The 25,060-nt window shown below is 37.9% G+C and overlaps 1 protein-coding gene across 1 annotated transcript; it reads right to left on the reverse strand.

Moving 5' to 3' along the window:
- Positions 1-2,636: 2,636 nt before the first annotated feature.
- On the reverse strand, positions 2,637-23,406 carry GK5 (glycerol kinase 5). Its single transcript, XM_088528519.1, has 16 exons — positions 23,278-23,406; positions 22,723-22,816; positions 20,964-21,039; positions 20,420-20,513; positions 19,446-19,577; positions 18,941-19,016; positions 17,946-18,007; positions 17,785-17,858; positions 17,434-17,494; positions 16,111-16,237; positions 13,134-13,238; positions 11,560-11,645; positions 8,530-8,633; positions 7,415-7,474; positions 4,485-4,618; positions 2,637-3,170 (listed from the first exon to the last, which is right to left on the reverse strand). Exons 1-16 carry the CDS (start codon positions 23,404-23,406, stop codon positions 3,031-3,033), a joined length of 1,554 nt encoding a protein of 517 aa, XP_088384645.1. The 3' UTR covers positions 2,637-3,030.
- Between the last annotated feature and the right edge of the window lie 1,654 nt (positions 23,407-25,060).

Below are 25,060 nucleotides of genomic sequence, written 5' to 3' on the forward strand. Positions count from 1 at the left end.
ATTGATATTTGTACTGTTACACAAGACACCTTCATGAAAGCATTAAAAAAGTGCAACCTGTGGTGCATTCTCTTAAAAGACCTCTGTAACAGTCACAATCACAGCCACAGTGGTGCAGAGGGCATGTGCTGCCTTAGAAAAGTAGGAAGCAAATCGCAAGTAAACCAGGTTAGCTGGTTCACTGCACTATTCAGCAGGTTACCTATGCTAAACACATACTTGACCTTAAATAGCCTCAGCAAAAACTTTATGCTTCAACTATTTTCTATTCTCTTGTCTTGCTGTAAGAAACAATTCTAAGCTGAAGTTAGATACTGTGATTATGAACATAATAAACTACACATTTTAAGCATTACAGAGGGGGAAGAAACAGAAGAAAAGACACCCATCTCATTCTCAGTTTTATAGAAATACTGTTTTAAACCTCGCCCCAGCAGAACCAAGTAACCTTAAAGCTCCTTTGAAAAGATCAGCAGGTGACTGCAACAATGTCCTTCTACATCTTCAATTTCCAGTGAAGTTAGGAAATCTGGTTAAATTTCCTTGTTGAGAAGTAAACCTTCCCAGCTGTAAGGAGTTACCGGGAGTAGGTCCATCTGAATAACACTGCACAAAGAGGAATATTGAAGGGCTTGAGTCTCTTGCACCTTGCTACTGTGCTAGGGCCAAGCCAAAGCTTTGGCTCAAGCCAGAAGGTGCAGCAGCAAGGTGTGGGCTAGCTCTTCAGCTGCTGCCTCAGAATTACTTGCTTCCCATTATATCTTCAGCTGGGAGCACACTGAGGGAACCATAATCCAGCCTTGCAAAAACACATTTATGAAATGAAGATAAGTGAAGAAGCCTTTGTTGAGCAGATAGTAGAGCGGCTTGATGAAACTAAACTCCTCCAGCTGGAACAGCGGCAACCAGAAGGCACAGGCTCCTGCTCAAAATGCCACACTGAACCCCTGGTCCTTAGCTATTAAGTTATTAGTTAGCCAAGGAATGTTCCTGCCAATAACAAGGATTTTCTTTAGCAGCAAGGCTGAGATGACAAAGCAGATCATATGCTGGACCTGGGGCAGAAGAACGTTCCATATGTTCTTACATCAGAACAAGGAGAGGAGCGAATGTCATCAACAGACTTAGGACTCTGGGGGAATGGATGACCACATTTTCATAGCCCAAAAATAAAAGTTTGAAAATTTTAGAGATACCAGTCTGCCATGGGGCTAGGGATTAAGGAGATCCATTTCTGAACTTCAGGTCAGGATTCCTGTTAAAGTATAAAGAAAGTCTTCATAAAAGAAAGATGATCTCAAAGAAGATGAGCTTTAGCCAGAACTTTATTTGGCTGAATGTAAAGATGTAGAGAGATCTGCTCTACATTAAATAACAAATTATGAGATGACATAAGATATCCAGAGCAGCTGTAATAACTGCAGGAACAGCCATGTCACCTCACTTAAGATTTGCTTAGTGGGGAGGGCTCCCTGCAAAGGCCTGGAAGAGTTACAAGGGTAGGCCAAGAACATGGAGCTGACAGCAAGAATTAGTTTAGTGATGCTGTGGCTACTATCTTGGGTGAAAAAGTACTTGTGAGAACAATTTTCTTTCCTCCCATGACGAGGGCCTGTGTACACTCCATGCTTGGTGAAAGTCTGATTCTTTTCAAGGGGAAGTACAGACTGCATCAGGGGTTACCATGTTGACCCATGCTTGCTATCAACTTGAAAGGTACCATGATGGCAAGGAAAAAAAAAGAAGTGCCAGTACAGAGCACACATAGGAGGTCCTGCAGTTTTAGGACTCTGAAATGAGTGACTCTGATTTCATAACACTTTACATGAGTAAAGCTACGAATAACAGATGAAATCCAGTTTGAAAAAGAGTGCACTTAAGAGTAAATACTGCAACTCATAGTAAGTGTCTGAAAGAAGCCAAGGGAATGGGACATGATTTGACCATCCCTGTTTCAGCACTATAAGAGTTAGTGGATGACAATTTTTCAGCCTCTTTGACATAATATCAAATATATACACGTTTGTCTCCAGTACCTGTGGAACACCATCACCTATGACGTGCATTGCTGTCATGCTGAAATGAAAATGTTTAATAATTTTACATTTTTGAAACTGTTTTGCACACATTCCTGGTGAAATTATACTAGTATAAGATTAGTGATAAACAAATGCATAAGAATATTCAACTGCACATTTATTTAACTATAATTTATTTTAAATATATAAAAGAAATCAGTAACTTCAAAAATAAAATTAACTCTGTTTTAGCCAATAATAATAGAACTTAATAATGGGCTAGAAAATATTCTTACAGATTTATAGGAATTAGAGTACCTGAAATTACTTGTAGCATATTTGTATTAACAGTACAAAACAATATAACTTTTTATAAAATTAAAAAATTGAGGTACATCCTGCATAGGTACTGTCAATTAAAAATATCCTGGAACAAAGATTTTTTTTTTTTTTAAACAAAGTACAAAAAGGCATTGTTTTTATATATTTAGTGTTTACCCCTAGGCACCACTAGAAGGTCATCACACAGCTTGCTCAAATGTTCCCTCATAAAAATCAACAAAAACGTTAACAACAGCCTATCAGAAAAGTAACACAGTGACATCTTAGAAACACTTAGAAAAGTATATGTGCTTCTGACAGTCCTTGATGATTAACATATCAAAGCTTTTAAAGATCAGAAGGAAGGTGAGTTCCTCAGTAGAAAACCCATCATAGGAAAAACCTCTCCACCTCTACAGTCCATGATTATAAGATTCAAGCAGCTGGGCCACCCAAAGGAGGTCACTGAAGGGACACAAATGCTGCAGCTGGACCACAGCTGTCATAAGGACCATAGTGGGGTTCCTTATAGAGTAGTAAGTAATCTAGCAGTAGGGGGGTTTCTCAAGTACCGTATAACTTTATGTATACATGCCATCGCAAATTTCATTTTTTATTGGCCTGTTGATTTCAAGGTTTAATAAAGACTAATTTGAACGCTTGAATTTTTCCACCATTAAAATGCCTATCTCTACCAGTGTTGCAGAGCATGTTGCATCGCTCGTGTCCAGGCATCCATAGCCGGTTTGTATTCTTCTGAGTCCTTCTGGGGCTCAAAAACTGCTTCTATTCGCCTCAAGTTCTTTAGCTGTTCTTTGTCAGTCCACAATCCTATAAATGGAAAGTTCATTCTCAAGCTCAATTGCAAATATGTTATTTTTGAGTTGTTTTAATTTATTGCCAAGAGATCCAAAGCAGAAACACAGTAAGAAATCATAATCTACTTTTTTATTGAACCAACAAATTTCCCAACAAAGGGAAGCATATTTTTTATATTGTGAAACTCCATTCCAATAGCATCCACTTGTTTGGAATCCTGACAACAGCACATCTGCCTATCTGGGAGATGTTCCAAGGAACAACCCCGGTACACTGAAGTTTATTAAGGTTTCATCAACAGTGTGCTTTCAGCTACAGGTCCCTCTCAAGTAAGAGGAGCCACAGAAACCAGAATTTAGCACTAATTACCCTCCTCCTGCCCTAATAAAAACGGGCATATGGCAGAAAACAGATGATGTTACCTGTTCAGATTAGTTTACACTACTGAAGCATTCTTGTCTATCCAGGGCTGCAGTGGACATCTCAGCCTCTTTACAGTTTTAATTATTCAGCAATTCCTACTCAGGTCTGAGATTTTTATCTTGAAATTGTGTTATGTACATATCAAAGCAATACGCTAAAGCATATATCCATCTACAAAATATTAAGCAAACCACTGAGTAATGATTTAAGTAAACCATTAAGTATAACCATGGAATAATTGAGGTATTTTTTAGCTTTAAGTCTGGTTAACTATATTAATCAATTTTATGTGAGTGAAGATGGACTTTTTCAGATAATAATTCATTCTGCAAGTCTATTGTGCTCATTTCTGTGAGAACACAGCTGACAGGACACAGCTTCCGTGTGACTGACACAGCTGCACACAAGCATGGCAGCTTCCCTGACACATCCTCCATCCACACCACGTACTGCTTTGAGCGTGCTAATATGGAAACGGATACAGAACACGGGGCTTCAGGAAAAGGCAGGGTGCTGACACTTCTTTCTCTGGCGGGATAGCCTTCTGAACGTAAACTAACCGCTACAAACCTATACAGAGGCACTTTTCACACTAAGCTCACTGTCACTATTCACCTACTTAAAACTAACAAGCATATGCTTGTTATGAATATGAGTATGTTCCTTTAATCGTTCTTTTTTACCGTAGGCTCCGTTTCTTTGGTCAATCAAATACTAGCATATGGGTAAAAAGCACCACACAACAGTCAACACCACTTACCTTGATTTTCCTGAGAAATAACAAAACTAATCTTTGAGGATGATTTTATGATTATTTGAAATTATTCACTTTTTTTTCTTCATTTCTGTTATCTACATATCTGCATTAAAAAAAATCACCTGTTGTATACAATATACACATACCTGATGCAAGACCTGCCAGAAACGCTGCTCCAAGGCTAGACATATCTGCGTTTACAGGTTTTTCTATTTTCTTATTAATCAAATCAGAAGTTATCTGCAGGATAAAGCTATTGTTACTGACACCGCCATCGGCTCTATGTGAGGAGAGGGGAAGAAAACATAAAAGTAGGTTCAGTTTAAATGCTTATTGCCGAAGTTTTAGAAAACAGCTTTTTGGTTTTTCACACCTATGCACAAGTCTTATTACTCATGCACAAATATGTTTCCATTTTATGAGCAATTTAGAGGCCAGTACAAGGAGAAAACAAACAAACAAATTAAAAGAACACCTTTTAGGGAAGGGGTAGGAGAGGAGGGGGAAGAAGATTTGAGATACATTACCATGATTGAAATATTTGGCTTTACAACAGAATTTCTATATGGTTACCACCAGGATATGACAAAATTATTACATTAAACAAACCTATTAGCTATTAAGCTGAAATGCCTTCACAGTTGCTTCCCCTTTCAATCAAAAGGATGAGAATGAGGATTTCATCTGTCTTCTCTCTGTTTACCTCCTCCTTAACTGCATCATGTCTGACATCCTCTTAATAGAGAAAACTAGTATTTAATATTTATGTTTAATTAGCGAAGACCTGTTCCTAATGATGCAGTATTATGTTTTCAAGTCCTGTAGTTGAAAAATAGCTGTAACACAAAAATGACCTTTACATTGTCATATATTGGTTGTCTATACCACTAGACTCCAATGCTACTCAATTATGTAAATGTTTTCTACTACATGTGGTACACACATCTGTAGCTGATGACTACATAAAGTGGTGTGTAATAAGACTTTTCTGTTAGAAAACTTCATCAATTTAAATATGCCAGCCAAAATCCTCTATACTATGTGTAGCCTCTGAAAATCTGTATATAACTGGTTTGTCTGTTTCCAAAGTGAAACCAGGAGACATCTGCCTAATCAGAGATATTATGGGGTTTTATTTGTTTGCATGCACAGTCAATAAATGTTATCTCCTCTACACTTGGAATAGAGACATGATCTGGCGAAGTCACTTCCTTAATGTCAGTCACATGCCCCTCCCTTCTTCTGTAGAAATAAAACATCTACTTGATTCAAGCTACATGGGACAAACCCAAGATTTGCAATTACTCCTACAAAAGTATTCGGCTAAATTTTGCTGCTACTTATTTTGGAGATTCAGTCTGCAGAGCACGCACTCTAGCTCAAAGTTCCGACATGCTGTTAGGCTGGGAATGGGCAACTAAATACTGACAATCACTGAGCAACTAAATACTGACAATCCAGGAGTCCAGTAAGTACAAGAACTATCCTTTAATGGCTGCAGCAGAGCTCTATAGGACATGGGGACTAAAAATAAGAAGGTTCTTTCTCTGTGCTTTCCTTGCTATTGCTGAGTCAAGCCAGGAGAAGTAATACAGATGGAGAGGACTAATGAAAACAAGACAGGAGCTTCTAGAAACCAAAGGATACAGGACAAAAGCTACAGAGGGAAGGGACATATTCAACAGAAAACACATTAAGAGAAGATAAGAATAAAAATCAAAGGCTATGGGCAGATAAGAAAGGTGTGGGGACAAAAAAAAAAAAAAAAAAAAAAAAAAAAAAAGCAACTTAAAGAACTACTGAAAAGCCTGTCAAGAGTATCTCATTTTTCTCTAATACTTAATCAACATGCTGAAATGCTACTGATCTTAGTTACCTCAATTACAGTCACTGCACAAAGCAGTGATTTTGTATAGAGTAAAACCAAGTTTTAAGAAATCATACAATTTAAGAAATGTATTACAACGTAGAAGAGATCAGGATTCTAAGGTTCACTAAGCTGTCTTATTTCTGGTACTGGCACAGTTTGCATTTTGTAATCTTTATTTGATTTCTAAACTTTTACAAGCATTTTTTCTAAGTACAATAAGCATCCTATGGAATCAGAAATCCTCAATATGCTGGATCTCTAGCATTGCTACGACCCCACACTTGACTGCTGCTTCATCTTGGCCTACTGTGTCCAATAATGTCATGGAATATAGTAACTTTTACCTCCTCCCACCTTTGTACTTTCACCTTTCCTCCACCACTTCAAATTCCCATTTCTTAGCTGCCTAGATGCCCCCCAGTCTATTTCTTTAATTGCATGGCTTTCAGAATAAAGAACACTATGCTCTTGTCTTAGTTCTTGTCTGTGAAATCACGATGACCCCTGGCTGTCAGAAGAGCAATTTCAGAAAGCTTTTCTCAGCATCGGAGGCTTGAGCTAAATTGGGTCTGTCTGGTACAGACATTCTCCAAAATGACTGCTGTTACCAAACCAAGTTTCCATTTGTTGCCACTTTACATATGCAAGCTAGTTTCTCAGCAACATATAATTTGACCAGATTTTTAAAATTTTCCAAGAGGCAGTGAAAAACATACACTAGAGATCCAGGACACCTCACCAAGTTTAGTCTTCTCCAAAACCTTAAGTATAGCATATTCTTAACAACAGAATATTCTTCTGCTTACTCTCACAAATAGATCCATTTTTAATCAAAGACTTCAGAAAAAAATGAACCTGTGACAGATCCAACACAAAATAATCCAGTAAAAAATCCCCCCTTTGTAAGAAAGAGGGAAGTGACCTTCATAACAGGCATTGCTTTATGTACCCCAATGCTAGATAAAAACATAAATTTTCCTTTTTTTTCCTAAAGTCAGTGCAAGTTTAACTACCTGCTGACAGTCATCAACGCCAATAATTTAACTAGTAATTGACCCACTTGCAGATATCCCCCCCTGCCACTTTTAAAATTACATCAACATTTGACCTGGTAATCAATTATCTATTTCTTAGTGGTTACAATAAGACAAAGTCAAGTTCACATCTATCTAAAAAAAACCTCTCATTAAGTTAAATGGAACTTACCGAATAGTTCGAAGAGGAATGTCTATCCTTTTCACAATGAGATCATAGAGTTGTTTGTTTCTTCAAAAGAAATTTTAGCTCAATTAAACATTACCATATATACCACACAAAGTGTTCCTTCACAGACAGGACAATATGGTTGATATAACGAGTGATTTCAAGTAAGGAAAGCAAATGACAGAAATGTAGAGTTTCTCCAGCTGTCTCAAAGGAACTCTCAAGGCTGTAAGTTTGATTTCTTCTGAAGACATTCCACTTAATGGGGGCAAATCTAAAGCCAAATGGTTTCTGGCCTTTTTCGGTGCAGGTTTTTGGATGAGATGAGATACTCAACATATCTGTTTTTAAGACATTCAGTGTTTAATTCCACACTCAATTAGCAACTAATGTTTCTCTTACAGTAAAGAAAAAAAAATGCTTTAGAAACATTTGCAGTAAGTTAGAATTTTACCTTCTCCAAATCATTTTTTCCCCTCTTTGCTGGAAGTTACTATGCCCAAAGCCAAGCTGGTGGCTAGACAGAAGGGGTATGAGTTTCCCTAATTAACCACACTGCAATGTGTCAGGCTATATGTACATTCATCCTCAGTTCCAGGCATGCTGGCGGAGTTTGCAAGGCAGAATGAATCTGTTTCACAGCTAGGTATTGATGTGATAACATCATTAACTAGCAGAATTTGTTTCACCTTGACTGATCTGTAAGGTTTTTTTTCCATCCATATCTTCAAAGATGTTTATTACTACACTCAAGTATACAAACTTTAGCCAAATATCTAACTTTCAGCTCCAGGGATACTGTAACACAGCTAGAGAGGCCTACAAAGGCTTTCTTTCTTCTACCAAAACATTGCAGAACAAGGACTAACTCTAAACAGTGTTCTTTGATTAGAATATGCCAAAAGCAAAATAATTTAGGGATCTTTATGCGATTGCTTAATAACAATAACTCCAATTTAATATACAAGAAAATAACGGAAGAAGCTAAAAGTCGCTGTCGATATTACGACAATGCACTGTTACATTTTGTATTTTCAAGTTGCTGATGCCATGTGTCCATTTGACACAGTTGATCCATACAAATAATGAATATAAAAAATTATGAACAAAAGCTTTACCTGAAAGCTACAGATTCCAATATAGCACGCACAAGATGGTTTCTGGTAGTAGAAGGTTTCAGCCCCATGAAAGAGGCACATGAATATGGGTCATTCACAGAAACCTGCAGAAAAGATTTCACAATGAGTTCAGTGAATTGTATTTGATGGCTTTTGAGAAGAGTGTCAAATAGTAAGGAAAAAAATAACTTACGACAATTATAGGCAGCATAGTGAAAGAAGAAAATTGAAAACAATATGTAAGCAGTATATAGTGTTATTTTAGCTACTCAGTGAACAGTTTAAATAGTTTCTTTCAACAGCAAAAGGTTTACTGTAAGAGACTTCTGGGGTCTTTATATTAAATAGAACATATCTTAAAAAAAAAAAACAGCATACAATTAAAGTGTCTGGGACAGGGCACACTGACACTGTTGTTTGCTAGCAAAACTACACTTTTTCTGTGGGTTTTTTTTTTTTTTTTACAGCTTCTGGAATGCTCAAAAAGACTGTTTTTTAAACAGCACTGAGAAGGCTAGTAATTACTTTTATAAATTTATACTACAGTCCCTTTTCAATGACTATAACATAACATATTCTCATTAAAATTTTAATGATTATCCAGTTATCTTTTTTTTTTTTTTTTTTGCAGAAGAACTGCAAGACAGATTTATGAATCTCCTCTCTATTCCTCCTCCATTTCTTTGGTGAACTTCCTGACAAAATACCGGTTTGCTAGTTCATAGCTGGTTTGTGACAACATTAAATCCCCCGTAAACACCGTAGGCAGTTGTTTTTTTAAACTGTAATGGGTTCTTCTAATTGTATTATGTTGTATTCTGCATCTTGAAAGAAGCACAGCCCTCAAAAAAATAAACAAAAAAGAATGCCGGTGTGTAATCTTGTGCATATATATTCATGCCACCTAAAAAAAGGCTGTTAAGTTTTTGTTGCTACTATCAATCACAGCAAATTAAGTCTGGGAAACTTATTTCTAGATGAATAAGTAAATTATTAATGCACACATTCATTTTCATACAAACTTCCATTACGATGTTCCTCACAATGTAATGCATCACAGCAGTATAAATTCAGTAAGAAACACATTTTTACTACCTTAATACGGATTAGCAGAGAACATTTTACTGTCTGTAGGAAATGAACACATGGACTTCATAAAAATTCTAACTGTTGTCATTTGAGGTCTAAGGAATATGCAATATAATCAAACTTGCATTAGGATCTAGTTAGTGAAACAGAAAAGATATTTTACAGTTATACAAGTATTCGACACTGTTCATGTCCCTTTTCATACCATTTAAATCACATCTAAAGTGATCCAGGTACAGCGAGTCAATTTTGCTGTGCAAATCCCACCAGATAAGGAAGGCTTTTAAAAGCCAAAAAAAAAAAACAAAAAACAAAAAACCCACACCACGTATTATAGTTCACCAGGTATCCAAATTAAAGAGAAATCCTTTCACAGAGTTTCTCCTAAGTACAGCTCTTAAATTTGTATTGAGCTTACTAGAATCCAGTAAAGAAAGACTCAGCAGATGTTACCAAGAACTTAGTTGTTGGTAAACCTATCTGCAGAAAGGTTATCAAGAAAGCAGGAGGAAAAAAAAAGAAAAAAAAGGGAAAGAAAAAATACAAACTGAAAAAGGGAGGCGTTACCAATATCTCTGGAGCAAACATTAACTGAACCAGAGGTTAAGAGAAGATTCAGATCAGTATTTGTCAACCTCAGGATTCCTGTCTACAAATACAAGAGTTTGACATGGCTCAACACTTGCTTTCTTAAAGCACAATTAATCACTGTATAAACAGCACATGGTAGAATCCTAACCAAGTGCTATATATCTAAAAATAAAATTAATGACTAAGGCAGCTGTTTGAGACAAGGTAGCTGGACTCTCTGTAAAGGAAATTAAACTTTCCTGTGCCTTTTTCCATCAATATCAGGTAATGTTAGGTCTCTCTACTTCTCGAGCTCTACATAATACTTAGGCTAGCAACAGTTGTATTACAAAAAACTTTTTATTTCCATTCTGTAAAGAAGTATGTGACTTGCAATTCTTTCATATTTTGTGGTGACAAATCACTAATTATTACAACTATTAGCAAAGCACCTGCTCTCTGGCTGAAGAGGCAGTATGTCAACTCCTCAGCTATCACGATTTTTGTTTGTTATTTAGCATATTAACTGAAATTCCCATCAATTCCATTCTAAACCAATACTGAACTGCAGCATCAATACCACCCTTTGTCATCTCCACACAAGGACAGTGACCCAGCTCTGTAACCAAAGCTGAGAGGGATCATGAATCAGAGATGGAAAGGACAAGCATAAGGATATGGTCTCCAGCATAAACAGAAAATAAGAAATAAGCTTGTGACCTGAAGGGAACAAAGGAATTGCAGGAAGTGCCTCAAATAAAGAGGAAGTTACAAGGAAGCTACTGGGAAAACAAGGGGAAAAAATGGAGAACAAAATCCAGGAGCTCCTTATCACTGTGGTCAGTAAAAACAGCAGCAAAGTATTAATCCTGGAGTAAAATAGAGGAATACATAGTCCAGATTAAAATCAGATATTCCAGAAAAACAAATTTACTCATATTTAGGCACTCTGCTGAATTGCAATTTATCTTGAAAAGGTACAGAATAAAATTAACTATTTTATCACAGTGCTTTGAAGGTATCATCTCAATGAAGGCTCTGCATGAGACAAAGCTACGTGTTTTCTCTATCTACAGATGCTGCCCGTGTTATTGTGCGGATGTCACACTTGGTTTATCTGTGCCTCATTTCTCCATTTGCAAAATAGAACTAGTTTTCCTACTTCATATGCTTTTTTCTTGTGGTTTTAAGTATTCTGATATCACAATGATCTGCAGTTGTGGTGAGGGACACAGTCTAAGATCCTGGGTAGAACACAGTTGATAGAATGCATGGTGGTAAGATTCAAATTACTAAACGTAAAAACAATAGGTTATACTTTTAATGGTGTTAGGAATATATTCTCAGTTATAGTAATAATAACTATTTTACCTGACAACTTGGAAGAAAACAAACGCCTTCAGAATCAGTAACACTCTGTGCCATTTTTGCTGTTTCATCCACACTGGTGAAAAGATCTGTAGAAGATGCACAGCTCATATGCTTTTAATGTTTATTTTGTTCTTTTTATAAACTTCTTAAAATCCAGAGTTACCTATTTCCTTTTGCAGTATTTTTCAATCCAACACATTCTAACAGAAAACAATATTCCCTCATAGTTCATTTACATCAGTCACATAAAAAAATTCTAGTTAGATATAGGCTAAACTCAAAAAGACTCCTTCCTATCTTTTATGCTACAGCCTTTTAATTTTCACATCCATTAAGAAGGCCGTTAGTTTTCTAGAAATATGGATATAAATGGATGGGTAACAGCAGCACCCTATAAATCTATTAAAAACCTAAGTGTTGCAAAAAAACATAAAACATCTTTTCTTCCAGGATGCAGTTGTCAGCCTAAGCACTGATGACTAATAAGTTCTGATTACTGACCATGCTTTATCAGGAGACTTGCATTTATTTATTATTTTTACAAAAATGCCTAGCATCGAAGTACAAACAAGGTAGGTCTCAAATACCAAGTCTTCGATACACATTATGTTTAGTCATCTTCCAGCTTGATTCCTCTCCCTTCAAAACAGACATTCCCTTTTTAGCTTGTTCTTCACGCAGAGGCAATTCTCATATGTAGAATCCATCTTCTATACTTAATAATTACACTTAATAATTTCCTTCTGAGGCCACAAAGAACGTTGCACTGAAGTCTATTGCTTTTTCTTGTCTAACAAGTAAATTGTCTATCAAAGACAGGTTAATCTAGCTCAATTTGCACCCCCCCGGCAAAAATACCTAGGTAATTTACTCCTCTATCATTAATAAATTTGATCAAACACTTCGCAATCTACAGAGGTAGGGCTAATAAGACTAAACTACCACTTCTCTTTTTTGTTATAGTTGCTACTGTTGAAGTATATAGTACCACTATGGCAGAAGAGAAAGCGATAAATACAAACAAATAAGATAAACCTCACCATTAAAATTTCACATATGACTTTTTTGAAACCCTGAGATGGAAGATCCACTAAAAAGGCCCATTAAACTAAGTTTACTCTGCTACAGAAATTCTTATTTCAAAACTGTTGCTCCTATTGCATATCTTATCTTCATCCACGTGCAGCCTCATCCTCTTTAATGAAAATGAAATTCTGAGGCTATCAGCTTGCCTTAGCTTCCAGCCAATGATTTCTGCAGAGCAAAAGTTTTACCCTTCTTTTTAGCTGCAAAGCTAACAAAAAATTCAGTACTTTGCATCTTTTGTTTAATTAGAACACTTACAATTCAACTCCGCTGCAATCACAACCCCTAAGAATAAGGATCTTGCTTACTAGCTTACAGCAATGTGCCCGATTTTTTTTTTCCTCCCTCTGCAACTTCCGAAACTTTTGCCCATGGTCTTAACAGTAGGTCACTTCTATTTTTAATGCTGGCTGGCTAAAAATCCTTTCATTCTGTTTGCCTTATATAAAGCATATTTTACTCTGCTATAAAATTATAGAACTACTTACTTATTTCCTGTGCCCATTTTATGGCAGTGCCAACATTTGATAAAGAGCCTTCAGTTAAATAAACAACTTCATCCCCAATCTTCCAGCCAATCAGTGGATAGAGGTCTTTATTATTTTCCATGAAACAAAACAAAACACCTAAGTTAAACGCTTCCAGGAAAACACATGCAAACACCTCCCGCAATAAACCAAATAAAAATGTAGTTCTTGTTCACTTCCTTTGTAATGTTCAAGCTAGAACATTGCTGATACAGATTAAGTTTTCTGTTTAGAATTTAAATGGCATAAGTGAAAATGATTTGAACATTAATTTCAAAATTAAAGGTGAGCTAAAAATCCCTGTCCAATTATAAAGAATGGTTTTTAAACAGCTGCTGGCACTTACATTTGCAAATGTCAACTTTAAAAAAAGAAGAAACTGCAAATACTCAAGAAAAAAATCTTTTTTTTTTTTTTTAATCCATCTAGTATCCCCCCAGTGGTTTCCAAGTCTGAATTTACTTCCTCAAAACATAGAACATGAGGGTTGGGCTTCCAGATATATACTAAAATAGACTTATCAACAAAGAAAAAGCCACACACACTTATAACATAGACCCTACTCATAGAAGAGAATGAAATGGTGATATACTTTCTGAATTCATTTTTATTACACAGTGCTTCCTCCTACCGAAAGAAAAAATAATAAAGTGCCACGATTTGTCCACCACTGTGACCACAAAGCTTATTGTCACTAAGTATAGCATTTTACCAGTATGTTTCCTAATATAAAAAACCTAACAAACAAACCTCCAAACTCATTTAAAAAAAAATGGTAGCTGCAGATCAAGCTTGTCACACAAGACTAACACATCCATGGTTTACAGGAAGGGATCTGCAGGATGTTATGATTTCCAATAAAAACTTTCGTCTTCACAGTGTTTCATGAAAAGCAGAATATTTCCTCCTTTTCTTTAAGGAAAGTAGAAATACAGAGACTAAACTGTTAGTTTAAGGAAAAATTTCTTAACAGTGAGGGTAACAGAGCACTGGAACAGGCTGCCCAGAGAGGTTGTGGAGTCTCCTTCTCCGGAGATCTTCCAAACCCGCTTGGACGCAGTCCTGTGCCACGTGCTCTAGGTGACCCTGCGTGTGCAGGGGGGTTGGACCAGATGACCTCTAGAGGTCCCTTCCAACCTTAATGATTCTATGACTATATAATGGCATCTTCCAAAGAGTTGCCTGCTAGAAAGTACTATCACATTTAGAAATAAACAGTCAATAATGAGAATAAACACAGTAATTTAATTTTTGTCCCTGTCTAGGGAAGTGTTGAAACCTTATAAATAAATAAATAGAGACTTATTACTTCAATGTGAACACAAATAACTTGACATGTTTGTAGGAACACAGAACACAAGTCTCTGGGGAGTGTCTCAGCTTTAACTCTGCATTAACTTCAAAAATTCGAAGTCCTTGGGCACCTGCCAACCTGAAAAGAATATCTTTGTCAAATCACGCTTTCACCGTATGTTATCAGTATGGTTAGGCAGGACATAAAATGACTGCCTAACACTAAAGCAAAAGGATTTAGCATCTAGCTGAGCAGTGGACATTTTCCCAGGTTTGCAGCTTGACAAATTGTTTCTTCAGGTGGGCACTGCAGTAAAACCCTCGCAAGGCCCCAGCAACACAAATATCTTTCAAGCTGATCGATACGCTCTCATGCTGCTATGACTGAATTGTGGAAAACATTGTTCGAGGAACTTTTAATTTTTTAAACTATTGCATATACGATTTACATGTAGTTCAGAAATTAGGGCAGTAGCTAACAAAAAGCTTGCTGACAAATTCTGTAGGGATTCATTTTGCAATCTCAAATACACATGTCAACTTTAACGATGGAACACAGATTACATTTTACACTCAGGGAACTGAAAAAATCTACCTTGTCCTATTAACCTTTTTCATGTGCCCTATGACCACCACATAACAGTAAAGGGAGGAAATAACTTTAGTACAAATAATACAGCCTAAAGCTATAAGAAAGGATTTCATAGCTTTGATCTGAGAGAGAACAAAACAAAACAAAAAAACCCACCAACTTCTAGTAGATCACAATAGCCAAAGGTTTTCTTGAGACAAATTGGAAAAATCTTACCATATGTTTTTCTATTGCATTTCTATGTAATGCATACAGTAGAATTCAGAAGTAGAAATAGCATAATTATAAGCATTAATTAACCTAAACAGCACTTGGATTCCCAACAAAATAAAAGTCAGTGCCAGTCAGTTTTGATAAGTCTCAACTATTTGCCAGGTCCCTTCCAACTCTAGCTGGTAAAAAGTCTTCTGAGCACCAGTCTCCACCCTACCTTAAACTGTTGGCTTCTAGAAATCAGTAGCTATTTAAAAATATGACAGACAGCGAGAGACAGTGTGCAGGCAAATATAATTCAGTATCAGCTGTGGCTCTCTTGATAAATGATCATCTACAACAAATGAACGAGCTTGGCAGACCACAAATGTTCGTAACTACAGAATTTTAACACACCAGGAAAGCAGTAGGGAGCTCATTTCTAGCATTTTAAAGAACAATAATTGCTCATCCTGTGAATCTCATGGCAAATATTCCAAACCTAAGGGGTCAAGAAGCAGAATTTACAGCCATACATACACTGGAAGATTGTGATGTAAGACAACAGAGGACCAATCCCCTTTATCTCTATTCCCGTATTGTATAATACTGCTATCAAGAAATGGGGAAGGAAAATAATAAAGTAGAAGTATACTGAGAAGCATATTTCAGGATAGCCAAAATTTACACTTTAGTTAAAATTTTCCACACACTTTTCTTCTGAGAATGTTTTCAAGCTATCTTCCTACAGCAAAAAGCATAAGGAAGAAAATAACTGCATTTTAGCCCTTTTTGTAACCGTGTCATTAAGAGCTGTACAATAACATAAAATACCCAAAGCCCAAAATTTCACCAGCCTACCTCTCCATGATGAAAAGAGATTTTCCCCAGTATTGACATTCCAGAAAGCACCTGTTCCCAGAGTCAGTTTAATATCTCCAGGGTAAAAGCAGCATTCTCCAAACATGGCTGCCTGCTGATCAGCTACCTGCCAAACAAACAAGAATACCATCAAGTCAATGACAAACCTACAGAGCTGCTGGATTTGAAACAACTACATGATAGTTTAAAAGTTCTGGTTATAAATAGCCATTCAGAAACTAACTGAGCATTAAGAAAGAAGGGCCAGCAGATATCTAAGAAGTTGGATGGAAGTTCTAACAGTCACATTCATCACTTGAATGAATTTTATGAGATTTGGACTCTGTGAATTTTACCATTTTATCATTTTAAAAATATGTTATGGAAACAAAACCAAACAATTGATGTTTGGCATTTGACATGAAGGGTAAATGAGGATTTTGCAATCTTGGGGAGCAGACAACATCTACTTATCTTGAATTTCTCTCCCCCCAAATACAAGGCTGAAGTTGTGAAGTCTCAAATTTCTCTGTCCCTGCTGCTACTCTTGCACTAAACTATTCCATGCTCCTGTTTCCAACAAAGACAATGTCTGTTAAATGTATTTGTTGCTCTTTGCTTCTTAGTGAAGCAAAGAGAAACGGTGAAATTCAGAGATAAATTGATTTTATAACTCCCCTAAAATACCAGGAGGAATTAATATTAGATGTGGTAGATGACATTTTTTTCCCGTTTAACTCAGTTTGAACAGATTTTCCTCCAAGCTATTATAATAAAATAATATCATAAGCTATCATAATAAAAACAATAAGCTTTCCTCATCCAAATCATAACTATTGAGACAAGAAAATCTTATTCTCCTTATATTTCAGAGAAGGCAACAAAAAAAAACAGAAGTACATGAGGATCTATTAGCAACCTGTGTTGTGTCCTAATGAAGTCAAGCCAGACTTCAGCAAAACCGTTCCAGGAACAACTGATTTAAAGATGAAGAGAAAGCTAGTGTCAGAGCTTGATTAGAATGCAGCTCTGTTAAGTCCTAGCTTTAGTGTTTAACCATATTAAGGTCATCTTACCTTTATGGACCTTAAAACCTAAAGACATCTTTTCATTCTCTGTTCCTTTCTCTACTCCTTTCCCAGGTTGTAAACTGAGTTTTTGGAGCAAAGTTCAACAAACAATTCTACTGCAGTTAAGTCATACAGAAAAAAAAAAAGGGAAGAAGGAAAAAAAACAACTTACTAAATACTTATTAAATCAGAGCTACATTAAAAGAGTATAGGTACAGAAATCTAGATTTAAATAAAATTTTTTTTCACTCACCAAGGCCAGTATTGGAATAGGTACCCCAAATATTTCAGAGTCAGATGACCCAAAGTTGAAGCTTAAAATAAACGTAATGGAGATCCATCACAACATTAAATTGACTCTTTTGTGAAATCAAATCCCTAAAGATACAAGGGCTGAGTCTGCATCATATGTGGAAGGTAATGCTACTGATTTACTTTTAAAGAGAACATTAATATTATCACTTTAAAAAGATGGTTCATAAAAATGAAGTTTTGGATGTAACATCAAAAAAGCTGCACATTATTATTATTATTTTGGTCTATTTATATATTACTTTGTTGGTGTATATTATGTAGTATTTTTCTAAAATGCCTCCATAGTTACCTTGTGTCCTTCACTGGAGGATAAACAGACATTGGTATGGAGAGTAAACTAGACAAAGTGGGGTTCCAACATTTCTGCAATTATATAGGAGAAGTAAAATTGTCAGTGATTCTCTCAGATGCAAAACAAATAGCAAGAACATCTTTTTCTGAACAACATACCATAAAAGGTTCGAAAATCCCTGTGGAACTGGCATTTGAGTAATCTGTAGCATACACAGAACCTACAATAAAAAAAGAAGAAAGCAAGATGTTTATATGCCTAAATATCTAAGAATCATTTAAACAGCTCATTGAAGGCATTCATCCTCACACAGTTACCTATTCTGGGACAACACCCTATAATTCTTTCATATTTGTGACAGGATTCTACATTACCCTGAATATCTACTGCCCATGTACTGCAGATGCAGCCAATTTCAGACACGTGCAGCTTTCTGATCTGGATATTTGTGACAAAAGGGACCTAATAATTTAAAAGTTATCTTTCAAATGGCACCTTCTCTGGATGTAAGAAAACGAATTTCACCAGGTGTGTTGTAAGCACTTGAACAGCTAGCCAGGGAGGTTATGGAATTTCCATCCCTGGATGTAATCAAAGGTCTGGACAGCAAGACTCCGAGCAACCTGACCTAACATTGAAGCTAGCTCTGTTTTGAGCAGGAGATTGGACTTGATGACCTCTAGAAGTCCTTCCTAACTTTTTCCATGACTCACACATTTCTGCCACCTAAAACCTAACATATGGTGGTAAATGACAAAGGCCTAACTCCTTCAGACTCCACTATTAGTATCTCGCCTCTTTAGTTTCTGAAAATTGCGTCCCACTTGAATAAATGATTACAAATATTTTTTCATTTGTCTGCATTCACAGAATCAAAGAATCAAAACCAAGTTCTCCTCTAAATCTTAAATGTTTAAGTGGTGATCATACTGAATAATTCTTTCCCTTTCTTATTGCACTTCCAGACAGACCCAAAGAATAATTAATTTGGAAATATTTGTATACAGTAATTCCACAACATTCACTGACTATAACAAAAGCAAAACTGCCAAAATATATTTGAATTCTAGGAAATAACAATGACATGCAATAAACATAATTGCTTAGATTCTATTATGTTTTATTCATGTTTACAAGTGACTCGAACATTCACCTTTCGTCAGCCTATATAGCAACCATGTGTCAATCGTTCCAAAGCAGCAGTTATTTTCTTTGGCAGCTTCTTTAGCCTGGGAACAAATAAACATGCAGAAAAACATTTACAAGTGGATATGATAACAGGGACACCTCCCCACACCTTATCTCATTTTTTTCTTCATGAGTAATAACATTAATGGCCTTAGAGAATAAGCTTCCAATTGCCAATATTTCTTCTAACAAGGATGATTCAGCTGTATTTCTCTCCACTCTACTTAGGTTTCTTACAAATGAAGATTTCCCACTACTACATGTTTTCAGCCTCAGGGCAGAAGTTGAATAAATGGAGATAGATTTTATAGATAGATATGCTTGGAATGTTACACAGATACATACAGTCTTTCATTTCAGTTGCACGGAGAAAAAGAACAAGCAAATCAAAACTGAACAGGTTTACAAGTAAGCCAAATCATTAGCCATTATTATGACTGAAAAAGGTTATTTCTTCTTTCACAGCCTACCTCATGCAGGTTTTTGAAAACCCATGACAACTTCAATGAAGCTTGTTTTGTTGAAAAAGTAAAAGAACTTGGAGCCAAGTATCGATCATTCTTAGTCAAGAAATGAAGCACTGTAAAAATAACATGGATTACCTGTTTCAAAAAAAAGAGAGCTATTAAATTTTGTAGTCTCTTCCTTTAAAGATCTATATCAGTTAATGGTTAAGGATGAAGTAACTGACAGGATATCAAATCAGAATACTAAAATTCTGTTAGAAAATACTTACACATGTAGTTTTTAAGAACTAGTTCATGATTCTAATAGCTAGAACAATACACAGAGAAAAGGAGCTGCACTAATCAAGTCTGGTTTTCTGACTTATGGCATATAGATGCATTACAAGAGGTAGTTCACCTTCATGACTACAGAATGCAATGTGGTTGACAGAGTTGTATACCATTACTCCAATTAAAGTGTCCCTACAGTAGGCAGACTCAAATATTTTTTAATAGAGATGTTATAAACATTTTCATTCACCAAAACAAATATTAACCTTATTTTTTCCCCCATTTAGAGTTAACCATTCTCTTTTAAAATGAAGCAGAAACTATGGGAAGCCTAAGACATACCTCTCCAGATAATCAGAGAATGTCAGAAAACCCTACCCAAAATACTGTCAAACAAGAGCTAGCCACATCCAAAAATATATGCCTGAACAGCATTAACACACAACGTTTTATTACACGATAGAGACTAACAAGTAACAAAATGTGTGACAGATCTACAGAAATATTTTCCCATAGTGAACCATCCCTAGGCTATCAGCACCACATTTTTCTTTTCCGGTACCATTTTCCATGATAATCTTGTCTAGATATTTTTAATTGTTTTTAGGCCACAGCATGTTATTGGTAAGATTTTGCATATTGTTCTCGATCTTCATAAGATGAAATGGCTTATATGAATTCAAAGCAACATCTTAGTACAACTTTACCTTCAGCAGAAAGGATCTATTCCAAGAATTCACAAGTTCAGCGCATCTCAAGTCTTGCCAGCTTATAAAATTATGAAAAGGTTTCCCTGTCCCCCTGAAAAGCAGTGTTTGAACATTTCCATTAGAAACTACGTGAATACTCTGCCCAAAAATCAACATCAGAGGCTACTTCTAACACAGACATTTAATTCCTACGTAAGCGTATGGACTCCTGCTGGGTTTGAGTTAGTAACAGACAAGCTTTAGTTACAGACCTTACACAGCAATAATTTTTGGTGCAAGGTTTCTCACCAAAATTAAACTGAAGAAAAACAGAAAATAACTTTTTGTTGTTTTTTTTTTTCAAAGCTCTAAGAACAAATCAAAAAGGACATAAACTCATAAACTGTTTCGAACTGCTTTAGACTGACCATCTACAAACACAGAAGAAAATGACAGATTGCTGTTTGCTGTTCCAGGTTGCAGTTTGACTTGAGGAATCCCACAAGCATTTACATCCAATCTATGGCATAAATATGAATTTGGCAACACACTATATACATACTTGTGCCATGTAATGAAAGTTGATCTCTGCGTTGAGATGCCAAGACCAGCAATTTGCCTCATGTGAACTCCTGCAACTAAAATAAGCCAAAAAATGCAATAGATCAAAGGAGCAGAAGAAAAATACCATACTTCTATAATAAACGTACAAAATGTTTAGGAAATAAATAATATAATATAGACGTTTAAGACTTGGGCAAATTTGTCCCCAACAATTCCCAAAACAGATGTGGCCAGCTTCCATAACTCTTCCATGCCTACTTGCAGAACCAAAATTATGTGAAAGTAATATATACTAAGAAACTCCACTTAAATAACACACACAATATAGTTAATTCAAACTGTTCGGAAGATCTCCCAACCTATTTATCTGAGCAAATCTGTGATTAACAACATCCTGTTCACACACGTTCATATGATGAATTTCACATACAGTTATTTCTTTGCATAAGTACTTACTGCAGACCCTATAAGTGACAACTGAAGACATGAAAGGGGTCATCCTGCTCCACCCACCTCTACGTGCATTTCTGCCCCTTCCCTTATAGGAAAGTCCCTTCCCTTATAGGAAAGTCTTTGCACTCATGCAGTCAAATGGTATCATTACCCCCCTTAGCAGCTGCAAATCAAATCAGTGTTTCCCTGCTGCCACTGTCCACACACGTGTCGCGTGTGACAGCATACAGAAGCAGACCTGGAGAAGGGCAACGTTTCCTTTCCCTTGCCAGCTGGGTCTAAACTGAAAGCAAAATCACATCAGTATTGCTGCAGCTCACTGCTGACTAAAGTGGCATTTCTTACTCCTCCTCCTCTCCACAAGCTGTGTGCTCTTCATTTCCCCTGTGCCACCTACAACTCCCTAGCTTCCTCTTTAAGCAAAGCCAGCTTCCATCAAGGAGAAAAACAAAACAAACTAGCTGGGGAATCTTGCTTCCCGATTTGACCTAGTCATTAGGAAAGCCTCGTCCTTAGAAGTGAGGGTAGCATGGCTTTTCCTGCCACAGAAGTGCCATAGCTGTTGAGAAGGAAGACGCAGAGACTCAAATACTCAGCTGCAGCTCATGCTGTGCAGTGGTTACCCTGCCTGTCTCCCAGGCTACCTTCCAGTCTGGGACACTGTGAGAAAGAGAGAGCTGATGGGTTCTGGGCATCAAGGTGGCACTGCCAGTAACCTGTTCTGGATCCTGGCATGCCAGAGCACGCACGGTGAGAAGGCAGCAGGAGTTAGGGAGCAAAGAGGACCTGGTGACAGCAGGGAGAGTGTCAGGTTGTAACAGAGGAAAAGGGAGCACAGGTAGGGACAATGCACCCCTCCTCACTCTCGCATACCCTCACGTTCACACACACAAAGCAGCAGCAGAATAACAGGGAATTAGAGCAGGATGAAAAGTCCATATCCCTTGTCCATCAAGATACAGGGGAATGAAAGCAATTTACGGAAAGAAAGCAAGAAGGCACTGAGATAAGAGGTATGAAGAATAAGCTGGAGCAACAGGGCTCTGTCACCCACACATAAATCCAATATGCACAACTGCTGCTTGCCCAGCTTCAGTCCTAACCTGGATCCACTTAAATAAACAAACAAGTAACTAAAGTGCCCTGTTTCACATAATGATTGAATAAGGCCTTATTCTGTAGCCCTACACTCAATAATGAATCCTCAATACATGACATTTTTTTAATGCATAAAAATAACCAAGAGCTTAACTATTTTTAACAAATTGAGGCACTTTCCTTCTCAGAAGCTTTATAAGCATTACCTTGAACAGCCTCTTTCACCGCTTCAGTAAATTGAGTCCAAAGCACTTCGGGATCCAATTCAACCCAGCCGGGACGAGGATAGAGCGACTCGAGCTGCTCACAAAGGTAAAGCACACAGTTTCGAGGCCCTGCTCACAGACACACTGGGGGTCCTAACCAAAATCTGTACAATGCACTTACAAAAGTCAAGAAAAGAGCAAAAAAATACAAAAACAAAAATAAAGAGAGAAGAAATTTGGTTTCCTTCTCCATGATACCAAGGGAAAGCAGAGGTGGACACGAGTTCCAGACCTCCGTAAGTCCTGTCAGCCCTGGAGCAAAGCTGCCTAAAACGCCAGGAACTGGGGCCCCGTAGCCGATTCCCGGCGCTGCCCCGCACTGAGGGCAGGAGCAGCACAGCAGACCCCCGGGTGGGACGAGAGGACGAGGACAAAACCGTCCCCTTCCACCCCAAACTCCCCCCTGCACCGCCAGTGGGGCCTGCGCGGCTTTAAGCAGCAGCGCGGGCGGCCCCCGCTGGCCCCAGGCCGCGCAGCGGAGCCGCCCGCGCTCACCTTGCGGCAGCTGGAGCCCCTCGGGGCTGCCGCGCGGTCGTAGACGTGGCACTTGAGCACCGTGCTGCCCACGTCCAACCCCACGACGAACGAGGCGGCGCCGCCGCTCTCCCGCTCGCCGCTCCCCATCGCGGCTGGCGCGGAAGAGCGGCAAGGGCGACGTGCGTCCGCCCTCCCGCCGCAGCACCGCCTCACGCCGGCTGGGCCCCGCGGCGGGGCGGGCGCCCGCCCGGCCTATGGGCGCGCGGAGGGCGGCGCGGCGGCCACGAGTCCCGCCGGGCGGCAGGTGCCGCCGCGGGGCCGGGCTCGGCGCGGCCTGGCGGGCCCGGGCGCCCTCGCCGCCTTCCGGCCCGCGGCCCGGGCCTGGCGCCGCGGCAGTGCCAACCCGCGGCAGCCTCCAGAAAGGGGGCAGAACGAACCAGCAAAGCACGCTTTTAGAAACTAACTTCTACTTGGATCCAGCTTTCTCTGTGTAAATCTTTGTAAAAAGATTTACAAGGCTCCATTAAGCGTATTTTTAAAGAGTTCCTAAAAGAACTGAGAATGCACTGAAGAATTTTTTTCACTCCCTTAATAAACATTTAATAAATATTTATTCCCTCTGTGAACAAACACCCAGGTTAAGCCCATCCCCAACAACACCAAAAAAAAAAAAAAAAAAAGCTGCCAAGAGGTCAGAGGTGGAAGGAGAAACTCTGCACAGCTGCTCCTGGGATTCCTTGGTGTAGGTGACCGGTTACCCTGTGAGGAGTTTAAACTGCAAACTGCGTTTTCACAAATTCACACATGCCACTTAAAGAAAACAGGTTTTGGAATGGCTAACATGTAACAGTGACAGAAATGGACCCATCACTGTGAAGAGAGATGCTGCTGCTTAAGAGGAGCTGCCAGAACTGTACTCACTGAGATGAAATCCAGGGTGCTGGAGCATTATATAATAATCATTAAAATCATTAACCATTTAATAGGAAAAGCAGAAGTAACTGTAAAACTTTTCCCCCTTGGACCCATGCTTAGCCTATCTTCAAAAAAGTTGCACCATAAACAACACTCTTCTGTTCTCCAACCTCTAAAGCATTTTAGTACACAAATGTGAGTGCATTTCTTTGCAAGAAAAAACACAACTTCAAAGAGAAAGCGGAAGTGCAATTTACTTTTTTTTTTCTTCATTTACAAATACACACTCCTCTGATTCACTGAATTGCAGGGAAATGACCATAAATTAGTATCTTCATTCAAATCTTAAACCCTGTTCCATATATTAATAGGAACTTAGATGCATCTTGAAAAGAAATACCATGCAAACTTTGGAAAGACAGCAGCATGACTTAACTTGTGTAACTGCAGTCCTCTATCATCAATCTTAGTTAGATAGCACGGATTAAAATTGCTCAACTTAAAGGCACTGATGAAATATAAATTCTGTATTCTCATTCTAATTGCAATGCAACACAAGCAATGAGGTAAAGACAGCAACAGGTTTTTTTGACATACAGAGCTTGTCCATACATGACTTGTCTGGAATTAGGTTACATGATTTTGTCATAAATAATTCCTCCACACTATTGGAGTAAGGTACTATTTCCTTATTCCAAATCTCCATCACCCTCATACAAAAAATTATGACAGCTTTTCAGCATGGCTAAAACCCCACCTCAATTTAGCACAGACTAGAACACACTCATTTGTAGTGAGGATGCACTGACACCTTCCAAAGCTATTTTACACCGCACTGCAACGCTGATGAGCTAACCTGTTCAGCCTTTACAAGGCAGCCATCCTG

Source organism: Tinamus guttatus, unplaced genomic scaffold, assembly GCF_059628265.1.
Source record: "Tinamus guttatus ecotype Peru unplaced genomic scaffold, ASM5962826v1 Tinamus_guttatus_pri_ptg000311l, whole genome shotgun sequence".
NCBI classification, from domain to species: Eukaryota; Metazoa; Chordata; class Aves; order Tinamiformes; family Tinamidae; genus Tinamus; species Tinamus guttatus.

Excerpts from the sequence above, each read along its gene's own strand:
- GK5 (XM_088528519.1), bottom strand. The coding sequence starts at position 23,406 with ATGGGGAGCGGCGAGCGGGAGAGCGGCGGCGCCGCCTCGTTCGTCGTG. Across the intron at positions 21,040-22,722 it reads GGTGAAAGAGGCTGTTCAAG|TTGCAGGAGTTCACATGAGG; the intron begins GTAATGCTTATA and ends GGCTTATTTTAG. Across the intron at positions 20,514-20,963 it reads ACTTTCATTACATGGCACAA|GGGGACAGGGAAACCTTTTC; the intron begins GTATGTATATAG and ends ACTGCTTTTCAG.